At 54.5% G+C, this 11,020-nt stretch overlaps 1 protein-coding gene across 2 annotated transcripts; it reads right to left on the bottom strand.

Moving 5' to 3' along the window:
- Nucleotides 1–207: 207 nt before the first annotated feature.
- Nucleotides 208–10,124, bottom strand: SERPINB1 (serpin family B member 1). 2 transcript variants are annotated; one of them, XM_070778491.1, is made up of 7 exons: nt 10,018–10,124; nt 8,814–8,988; nt 6,095–6,229; nt 5,436–5,553; nt 4,008–4,150; nt 3,757–3,924; nt 208–1,464 (listed from the first exon to the last, which is right to left on the bottom strand). In XM_070778491.1, exons 2-7 carry the CDS (start codon nt 8,979–8,981, stop codon nt 1,063–1,065), a joined length of 1,134 nt encoding a protein of 377 aa, XP_070634592.1. In that variant the 5' UTR covers nt 8,982–8,988; nt 10,018–10,124; the 3' UTR covers nt 208–1,062. The 2 variants fall into 2 exon arrangements, with proteins under 2 accessions (XP_070634592.1, XP_070634591.1); XM_070778490.1 differs by lacking the exon at nt 10,018–10,124 and adding an exon at nt 9,221–9,937.
- Between the last annotated feature and the right edge of the window lie 896 nt (nt 10,125–11,020).

Raw genomic sequence — 11,020 nt, 5'->3', positions numbered from 1 at the left:
ACGAGGCCTTGGATGGCAGGCGCTAGGGAGAACCGTGAGAAAGGAGGAGAAGCGCCTGCCAACGTGAGGCCTGCTGCGATTCTGTTGCTGTCCTGTGCAGTCACTCCGTATCAGCCAGATGTAAGCACAGGTCCGGCCAAGAACCCGCTTCTGCAGTCTTGGCTTGCCCAAGATCAGGGAGAAATAAGAGGACTGAGGTCAGTCTGGTTTGCACGATCTGAGGAAACTTTATTAACCAGCTTCACGAGAGCAAGAAGCAGCAATTCAAGGCACATTCCAAGAAGAACATTGACAAAGGTTGACATCCATCAAATAGCACCCGGCCACCGTCTTCCTCCACAGCCTTGCATAAAGCTGTCCTGTGACCATAAAAACGTGTGCCAGATGATGGACATCAAGAGCCTTCATCAGAAAACATGGGAGAAGGCAGTGAGCAGTGAGATCCTGTTGCCATTTCTTGGCTTCTTTCCTGATAAGACATCTACTGCCTGACTCCTTGTGCCCCTCATAGCACACATCCGGAGGAGCGAGGGAGAACAGACAAGGGGGAGCGTGGGTTACGGCCAGGTCGGAGGGCTGGACACAGGGTCAGAGACCTCACCAAGGCAAGGCTGTCTCATAACCCTGGCCCTCAATGGGGGCGCTAGCCTGTATTTCAACTGAGTATCTGTTGTGCCTCCCCTCAGCTATCAGGACATCTCTCTACTGCGGCTTCCAAAGGTCTATCTCTAAAAACAGTTGACGGCGTGACCACTGTCCCCCCCAGCTCTCAGGAAAGTATAGCAACTTCCTAGACTGCTACATTGTCAAGGATCTACACATATGATTTTTCTATTTTTTTAACTCAGTGCATTCAAGAGAAATCACGGGATTTTTTTCAGTATAAAAAAAGAAGAAGAGATACCCATGCCAAGTGTGAACAGCCAACAGAGCTGAGCTTACAAAGGAGATTAAAGATTCATTATCGAATAGTACTTTATGGGTAAAGGTACATGCGAATGGTCCCCATCTAAAGGGCAGGCAAAGAGCTTAGGCTTGACCTTGCATTAACGTCTCTAGCTTCTATGGGGAGGAAAGCCTGCCTAGAAACAGGATGTTCGAGGAGGGCTTGTGCCGGATGAAGAAGATGAAAGGGTGGTCGGCAACGAACTCCTCCTCCGGCATGAGCATGGCGAACTCGGCGATGGCCCCCGTGGCGGCCGCCGCCTCCGTGCCCTCCTCGTTCACGTCCACGACGGACTTATGGACCACCTTGGATATGAAGAGGTCCTTGGCCCCCGACATGCCAGACAGGTCTGCCTTGCTGCTGAAGAGATCCCGCACACCCAGGCGGGCCAGGGGCTCCTGGAGGTCGTAACTCTCCTCCAGCTTGAACCTGGGTAGCTGGACCCTGACCTCAAGGAGGTCTAGGCTCTCGGGTCGGGTCCACTCCCGCAGCTTCTCCAGAGTCAGCTGTTGCTCAATCTGGAATAGAATGGGCGAAAAGAAGAGCTGAAACCATTCTATGGAAGTCAGTCAATAAGGCATTCCTTAGATGAACGGACCCTCCTACCCACTGCTCACTGGTTTCCTTCATGTTTGCACCAAAACAGGTCCCACTCGGGGACTTCACGCCTTTCTGGCTGCTGGTGAGAATACACAGAACCGTGTTCCCAGGCACCAAGGCCCCCGTATGGAGACAAGGCCCGGGATGCTGGTGAGAATACACAGAACCGTGTTCCCAGGCACCAAGGCCCCGTACGGAGACAAGGCCCGGGAACCACCCGCCCTTACCCAGGACTGCTGGTGAGAATACACAGAACCGTGTTCCCGGGCACCAAGGCCCCCGTATGGAGACAAGGCCCGGGATGCTGGTGAGAATACACAGAACCATGTTCCCAGGCACCAAGGCCCCGTACAGAGACAAGGCCCAGGAACCACCCGCCCTTACCCAGGACTGCTGGTGAGAATACACAGAACCGTGTTCCCGGGCACCAAGGCCCCCGTATGGAGACAAGGCCCGGGATGCTGGTGAGAATACACAGAACCGTGTTCCCAGGCACCAAGGCCCCATACGGAGACAAGGCCCGGGAACCACCCACCCTCACCCAGGACTGCTGGTGAGAATACACAGAACCGTGTTCCCAGGCACCAAGGCCCCGTACGGAGACAAGGCCTGGGAACCACCCACCCTCACCCAGGACTGCTGGTGAGAATACACAGAACCGTGTTCCCGGGCACCAAGGCCCCCGTATGGAGACAAGGCCCGGGATGCTGGTGAGAATACACAGAACCATGTTCCCAGGCACCAAGGCCCCGTACAGAGACAAGGCCCAGGAACCACCCGCCCTTACCCAGGACTGCTGGTGAGAATACACAGAACCGTGTTCCCGGGCACCAAGGCCCCCGTATGGAGACAAGGCCCGGGATGCTGGTGAGAATACACAGAACCGTGTTCCCAGGCACCAAGGCCCCGTACAGAGACAAGGCCCAGGAACCACCCGCCCTTACCCAGGACTGCTGGTGAGAATACACAGAACCGTGTTCCCGGGCACCAAGGCCCCCGTATGGAGACAAGGCCCGGGATGCTGGTGAGAATACACAGAACCGTGTTCCCAGGCACCAAGGCCCCGTACGGAGACAAGGCCCGGGAACCACCCGCCCTCACCCAGGACTGCTGGTGAGAATACACAGAACCGTGTTCCCAGGCACCAAGGCCCCGTACGGAGACAAGGCCCGGGAACCACCCACCCTCACCCAGGACTGCTGGTGAGAATACACAGAATCGTGTTCCCGGGCACCAAGGCCCCCCTATGGAGACAAGGCCCGGGAACCACCCGCCCTCACCCAGGACTGACTGAGCCTCTGCCACGCTGGACCACTGCCACCATGGCTGTCACCACCCTAACTGACCGAGTGACACGGGGTAATTTTTAAAGCTTTCTTCTATGTCTTCTATTTATCTGAGTCCCAGTGGTCGCTGTGGTTATCCGCAAACCTCCCACAGCTGAAGTTGTCCTGATAGACATAGCTCATGAAGCTGAAGCTCCAATACTTAGGCCACCTGATGCAAAGAGCTGACTTATTGGAAGAGACCCTGACGCTGGGAAGATTGAGGGTGGGAGGAGAAGGGGACGACAGAGGATGAGATGGTTGGATGGCATCACCGACTTGACGGACATGAGTTTGAGCAAGCTCTGGGAGACAGTGAAGGCCAGGGAAGCCTGGTGTGCTGCAGTCCACGGGGTCGCACAGAGTCGGACACGACTTATTGACTGAACAACAACAAGCAGCACACTGGTAAAACCAGAGACGGACCGAGTCCCTCATCTAAAGTGGGGAAACCGTAGCACACGCTCGAGCCCTGCTCCAGGTGCCGGACCGCCCCGCAGAGAACACCGGGCGCACAGGGTGAGCTGCGTGAGCCCAGCTCCTGCGGCCGCCCTGTTACTGCTGCTCCACTGGGACAGAGCCACGCCGCACTGCCCTGCTGATGCTGCTAATCCCGGACTGTCCCTGTTACAGTCAGGAAGGGACAACCATGCAAATACAGCTGAGAGCAGGAACAGCCAGGTTCTAACGCATGCTGTAGCTGCAGACGGCTAATACCAGACCCCGCCCAACAGGAAGTTTAGTCAGGAGGGGAAGGGCAAAGCACCCAACAGGGCAGACACACGGAAGAAAAACTGCCGTCTTCACACTCCTGCCTCTTCCACACACACACACACACACACACACACACACAGTCCGGGCACCACGCGGGGAGTGGGGCCGCACCTTCTTCAGCCCCGTGGCCTCGTCCTGGATGTCGTCCGGCAGCAGGATGACCATGCTGAGGTCCTTGCCCTCGTAGGGCAGCTCCAGCACCCGGCACTTAAGGTCCTTGATGTAGCCGAAGGGAAACTTCTTCTTCTGATACATCATCTTCACCGTTTTCGTTTCTTTCTGAACAATCAGACCACAGATCGCCCATCATTATCCGCGTGGCTTCGGAGCACAGAGTCATCCAGACAGCCATCCGGCCTCACCTTATTCAGTCTGAAAGGCGCATCCTTGGTGGTCTCCACCATGAACTTCTCCTGCCACTTCCCTTTGAAATAGATGGCGTTCACCAGCACCAGCTTCGTCAAGCTGTCAACCATACCTGAGGCCAACAGCTCCGGAATTTTCCCTAAAAAGACAAACTTAGCTTTTTAAAAACCCACCTATCAGAATTCCAAATTTGAAGGGACCTTTGATCAGCACTAGGCTTCCCTCATAGCTCAGTTGGTAAAGAATCTGCCTGCAGTGCAAGAGACTGGGGTTCAATCCGTGGGTTGGGAACGACCCACAGAGAAGGAAATGGCAACCCACTCCAATATGCTTGCCTGGAAAATTCCATGGACGGAGGAGCCTGGTGGGCAGCAATCCATGGAGTCACAAAGAGTCGGGCACGACTGAGCGACTAACACACTTGATTAGCACTGAAATGCAATTCAAACGCTTCCTTCTACCCAAAGTCCTGTCACATGGCACTACGCTAAGGCCCCGGGGTGCTCCCACTGGAAATGAACCGGCTCGGAAGGACTTCCCTGTTGGTTGGGTGGCTAAGAATCTGCTTTCCTTGCATCCCTGGTTGGGGAACTAGGATCCCACAAGTCTCAGAGCAGCTAAGCCCACACACCACACCTGGAGAGCGCACGCCACAATTAAGACCAGACAACTCGAGGGCGGATGAGGGGAAACACAAACTACCCCCGGGGGGGGCGATGCTTCGAAACAAGGTATTGGGTTAAAGGGCTAAAAACAGGAAAAATCTCCTTTTCTGGGATGTATGATAATCAGCAGGCCTCATTTGGAGACAGGCCATTCTTTATAAGGAAAGGAAAATTTTCTTAACCAAAGTGTTTCTAGTCACTAAGAAGTAAATTGCTTCTTCAAATCATCCAAGTGGTCGCCTAACTCCCACCAGGAAGCTTTTAACAGACGTCTAAGAGGTAGGACAGCTCCTCCGCGGACACATGGCCCACTCGTGGTGCGTGTGGCTGTGACGGCCGCTGTGGGTGTGGAAGGGACAGGTGTCCTGTGGGTGCCTTGACCATTCCGTGACTACGACAGGGACACGAACGAGAGACGCAGCCTGACTCCTTAGATGAGGTGTTGGCGGAAACACTCCTGGCCACAGCGGCTTGTAGACATTGGATCACGAGGTTTTCATCCGTTTATTCTACAGTCGATGTTAGTTTCAACTTTTAAGCGCAGTTTGGGGAGCTTACAGGGAAGAAGCTGCAGCATCTTCAGTTACACCATGTTTACATCTCCACTTGGAGAGATTCCTGAGTTTGAAAGCTGACCGGCCTGGGCAGGGGTGGACCCCAGGGTCAGGCCAAGAGGCGAGGGAGGGGAGGGTCCCCGCAGGGGGAGGCGGGCGGAGGGAAGGAAGGGCCCGGCGGACGGCCAGCGCCGCCCTCGCTCACCTCCCGTCTGCTCTTTGACCCACGCGTTTATGGTCTTCCTCGCATCCTCGGGGGCCCGCAGAAAATCCACACTGGCCAGCTCAGCACTGTACATTTCCTGCGTTGAAGCTAAGAACTCCTGTTTAAGAAAAGAAACAGGAGGTATCGTGAGTAAGTCCTTCTCCATACAGAGGTGGTTCTCCAAAATCCTTAAAAGCAACAGGAATAATCCCCAAAGGCATATTTCATGGTAACAACAAAAATTCTAGCTCTTGTACTTTTTTTTTACTCTGGTGAAAAACACGTAGCATTGACTTGACCATCCTAACCACTCTTACGAGTGTAGCCCAGTAGTTTTGGTGTTGCACGAAATTTACCGATTCTTTTCTATTCTCTGACTAACACTGTCATAAACGAGCAAACACTGGCTGTACTTGGACATGAATGACGGGCTTCACTCTGGATTTCTCTAGTAGAGCAGCCAGGGCTGACCTTTTCACTGTGGAGATGAGAAAACGAAATCACATCCGCCGAGGCGAATGCTGTTGGTTATGTTTTCATTCTGGATTATTTTTCTGAATGTTTATAAAAATTAAAACTGGTTTGCGTGACTTGATTGTGCTGGGCAAAAAGTCTGCATTGTCTTTCGAGTTTGAGAAAACGGAGAGCAAAGCACTCACAGGCAGGAAATCGTAACTCTTCTCTCCGAATAACCTGTTGGCGAGTTTCAGAGTGTACGGAGCACCACACTTGTTGATATCAGCATTCAGACTCTGAAATCCCGAATGAATCTCAACTCCTTCGAAATGCAGAGCCTAAAATAAAGGAAATATTCTTTCTATAACCATGGATTTTGAAATTATAACCCGGTTCCTTGGAATTTGCTTCCATCAAATTAATATGTTTTAGTACTAATTATTGATCAGCAAAATCCAAAATGTATTCGCTTTGTGAAACATAGTAAGTATATTGAAAGCTGCCCTTCAGCATCACTTTTTGATATAATTACAGTTGCACAAATATGAGTGGTTACTAAACTAAACATGTATACAAGCCTGCTTCCCCCAATCATAAATGGCATGTCCATATTTGTACAAGTAGACTTCTCCTGAGAGTTCTCAGAAATAAACAGTAGATACAAGAATCATCAGCTATGCAAGAACACAAAGGTAGTAGAGACTGAAAGGTTTGTTATTGCCTTGCCAGCGTCAGTAACTCACTTGCTTAAAAACAATTTCATTAAACTTAACACTGGACAAAGTTTAACTCTCCACATATCAGTTATACCAAGAGCCACTTTATGGTTTTATGCGGCCTGGGCTGGTTCCTTCTTTTAGGGCACAAAGAGCAAAGCTCTACCGTGTGCAAAGGCCGGTCTCTCCCTGACACGTGGAGCGTGTGTGTGGGCTCTGTGATCCGTCTCCTCAGGGAAACGGGGTAAGAACCTAAGACTGCTCTTCACTGAGGTTGTGAAGTTCCTGGAAAACCTCAAAACAGAAGCTCAGATTACCTTGCAGGGGCAACTAACAGTTACTAGTACCAGGGTTTTTTTCTTTCTTTTTTTTTTAAGTAGATTTTTGAAAACTTTCAAATGCTTCTGTATCTACAGTGATGAAAACCGTTGGTTTTCCATCAAGTACAAACACTTGTACTTGTTGCAGCTGCAACAGGCTGGTGAACCTGAATCTGGGCTGGACCTTCCCTGGCTCTAGGTGCAGCGTGACCAGTGGCCTGGACATTAGAAAGACCTTCGCGGACGCCCTTTCTTTCGAGGAAAGCCAGAGTTCCCCACTCAGAATAAAGCAGGCCCAGCACACGGGTGCCCTCCGCACCCCCCAAGGACAGGCGGAGTCTCCGAGTCGCCTTCCCGTCTCCCTGAAGGGCCCTCCTGCTCACACAGGACACGCCTGGGCCAGGCCCAGGAGCACAGGGCCGGACACAAGACCCCGCAGGCGCTGCTGGAGGGAGGAGCCGGCATCACAGGCAAAGCAGAAAGCAGACGGTCCTGGGGGAGGAGGTGCCTGTGAGAGCCAGCAGGCGATGCTGGGGCAGAAGCAGCAGGCGGCGGGGCGGCCAGTCTTCTCACTGCTCTGTCCTCAGCCCGGGGGAGACACCGTGGTCACACAGGCGGGTGTCCCAGGGCGAGGCTGACCCATTGCACTTCGCACGAGCTGACCCCTGTGATTTCCCCAAATGTGGGAGACTCCACTGGGCTTCCCCAGTAGCTCAGGTGGTAAAGAATCTGCCTGCAATGCAGAAGACCTGGATTCGATCCCTGGGTCAGGAAGATCCCCTGGAGGAGGAAATGGCAACCCACTCCAGTATTCTTGCCTGGAGGATCCCCTTGGACAGAGGAGCCTGGTGGGCTACAGCCCATGGGGTCACAAAGAGTCAGACACGACTGAGCGACTAACACTCCACACTTCACACTTGCTCAGCCCAACCAAAAACACTGTCTGTCTCATGCATGCATCCATGCGAGGTTGCTTAAGTCCTGTCTGACTCTGTGACTCTATGGGCTCCAGGCAAGAATAGTGGAGTGAGCTGCCATTTCCTCCTCAAGGGGATCTTCCCGACCCAAGGACTGAATCTGAGGCTGTGACACCTCCTGCATCGGCAGGCAGGTTCTTTACAACTAGAGCCACCCCATCGAAGGTGCTCAGAAGAGACTGGATCATAAAGACAGCCTGCATCCAAGTGGATTTTCCCTGGGGCTTTTTCTGGAAGTCTGAACTCATGAAGTGTAACGTATAACGTGACACACAACACTGAACACTGAGACACAGTTCTACAGACGCACTGTGCACGCATGCCTGCTAAGTCGCTTCAGTCTTGTCCGACTCTTTGTGACCCCGTGGCCTGCAGCCCCCCAGGCTCCTCTGTCCATGGGATTCTCCAGGCAAGGATACTGGAGTGGGCTACCATGCCCTCCTCCAGGGGGATCTTTCAGGCCCAGGGATTGAAACCGAGTCTGCCTGAGTTTCCTGCATTCCAGGCAGATTCTTGACCACTGAGCCATCTGGAAAGCCCACAAATGCACTGCAAGAGCTCAGAGGTACAGCCTTTGATCCCGGCTGAGGCAATGGCACCCCACTACAGTACTCCTGCCTGGAAAATCCCATGGATGGAGGAGCCTGGTAGGCTGCAGTCCATGGGGTTGCTAAGAGTCAGACACGACTGAGAGACTTCACTTTCACTTTTCACTTTCATGCACTGGAGAAGGAAATGGCAACCCACTCCAGTGTTCTGGCCTGGAGAATCCCAGGGACAGGGGAGCCTGGTGGGCTGCCGTCTATGGGGTCGCACAGACTCGGACACGACTGAAGCGACTTAGCAGCAGCAGCAGCAGCGGCAGGGCTCAGCGGGGAAAGCAGACTATTCTGGCTAGTTTCTGCTGACCTTGGACATTTGCGCCGCGGTGTTGCCTCTGGCCCCCAGAAAGACCATGGCCAGCGCTGATGAGATGCTGAAGGGGGAGATGAAGATGTTTCCAGCAGGATTGTGCTCGGTCAGGGTGAGGAACAGGTCCACGGCGAAGCGGGTGTTCGCTGCGCTCAGCTGCTCCATGGTGAGGCTGCAACGCAGAGCAGAGCCTGAGCCGCCCACGGCACACAAGTGAATCAGCAAGGTCACCCCCGTCTCCTCTCAGCTTGGGCCACCCCCCCCTTAAGTTCACTGGAACTTGCACGTTCTCCTCTTTCTAGGAGGGCAAGAACCCGCAGGCATAGATGTGAGAGCCTGGGGAGACTGGCCAAGGACTCAGCACTGACATGGCATCCAAGTTTCCCATAGAAAATCAGAGCAACCTGCCAACCAATGAAGCAAATTCCAGCAAGGAGACAGGATGACCCTCGTTTTGGGGTTCACTGTCCGATGTCTGGAGAGGTCTTGTCCCCATTCTCGCAGGATATGAGAGCTCGGAAACCCAACACAGGCCCCGAAGCAGGTCGAGCGGCTGGACAGGGAGAAGGTGACCAGAAACCCTGTCCCTCCCGCGGGCAGCGGGGTCTGCGGGTGCAGCAGCTGGCCCTGGCCCATCAGCTGGCCCCTGTCCCCGCCCGGCCTCGCTCTCAGCCCCACACTCGGGCGAGGAAGGGGATCGGCCGGAGGCTGCCCCGCATGCCAGTCACAGCTGAATTATTACTGTCGCTGACAAATCGCCTCCTGCACCTCCAGCAGCAGGAAAGAGGAAGGAGGAGCGGCTTGGCCTGGGCCGGACCGCGCAAACAGCTCGGGAGGAGGGGGAGAAGGGCTGGGTTCCGCCTTCGGGCCGGCGGCGGCCTAGAAAGACCGGACGCGGCGCGGGGACCCCGGGGCGGGCGCACGGCGGGGCGGGGTGACCGCCGCACAGGAGACTCCGCGGGGCGCGGGCCAAGGGACTGGGTGACCATCGGACAAGGAGTTTCCGCGGGGCGCACGGCGGGCCGGGGTGACCGCCGCACAGGGGGCCCCGCGGGGCGCAGGGCAGGGGGCGGGGTGACCGCCGGACACGGGGATTCCGAGTGGCGCACAGCGGGCCGGGGTGACCGCCAGATGCCGGACCCCGCGGGGCGCGAGCGGACCCGAGCCTGTCCCGCCCGCCCAGCTCCCTGCCCAGCCTTACCCGCTGCTGGGCTGCCTGGGCGGGGCGGGGTCTGGGACAGGCCGGGCGCGGCCCTTATAGCGGCAGAAGGGGGCGGCGCAGGCGGTGAGGGCGGGACGCCCTGCCCCCTGACTCACCTCCCAGGAGCCGGAGCAGGGCGGTGCATCCGGCGGTGAGCCGCGTGCGCGCAGCGCCCTCCTGGGGATCAGCACCCCTGAGTTCCAGGCAAACTCAGGTCTCTGTCAAGGGCCTGTCATCTCTGTCAAGATGAGCTGTTTCTTACTAAGGTGTGAATGACTGAGACGCCGATGCATCACCTTTCAGAGGCCAAACCAGCCTCTTTGAGGTCTCATCTGTACACTCCAGCCTCTCCGGTTATGGGGTGCGGGAGTGGTGGTGGTGGTGGTGGTGAGGAGGGGCCCTCAGGGTGAGAGGAAATAGAATCAGTTCCAAGCAACATCACCCAGGTCCCTGGCTCAGGTGTCCAGTGAATTCAGCCCCAAGACTCCCCTGGCAACTGACAACCCCACCAGGCTGGGTCAACTCATATAACTGCTCACACACCATGAGACCGCCCATTCGTGTGAATAAAGTATTTCTTACCCATTACCCAATACTGAAATGCACACTGGCCAGTTTTCCCCTATACAGACTGTTAGAGTGACTATGAGTGGAGAATAAAAGCAGGAACTCTTTCTGTAAGTTCCTTTTGGTTTTTCCCACTTTAAATGCCTGGCTGTGCAATTTCACCAAATCTGATACTTGGGATGGACAGGGAGGCCTGGCATGCTGTGGTTCATGGGGTCACAGAGTCGGACATGACTGAGCAACTGAACTGATCTGATACTTGAGAGTATGTAATAATTCTGCATCTTGAAACTTCCTCCTTGCTGTTTTACAAATCTCAACATGAAAAGGGAACAAAGGAAAAATCTTATTTTTAAAGTAATATAAATAATGCAGTGTAAATGAGTTTGTAGGTTTTGTTTTTACTCTGCAAATTTGTTTATAAGAAAAGAGGCAA

This window comes from Bos indicus, chromosome 23 (genome assembly GCF_029378745.1).
Source record: "Bos indicus isolate NIAB-ARS_2022 breed Sahiwal x Tharparkar chromosome 23, NIAB-ARS_B.indTharparkar_mat_pri_1.0, whole genome shotgun sequence".
Taxonomy (NCBI): domain Eukaryota; kingdom Metazoa; phylum Chordata; class Mammalia; order Artiodactyla; family Bovidae; genus Bos; species Bos indicus.
Note: the sequence above shows the minus strand (reverse complement) of the source record. Positions and strands in the feature narration are given on the sequence as shown.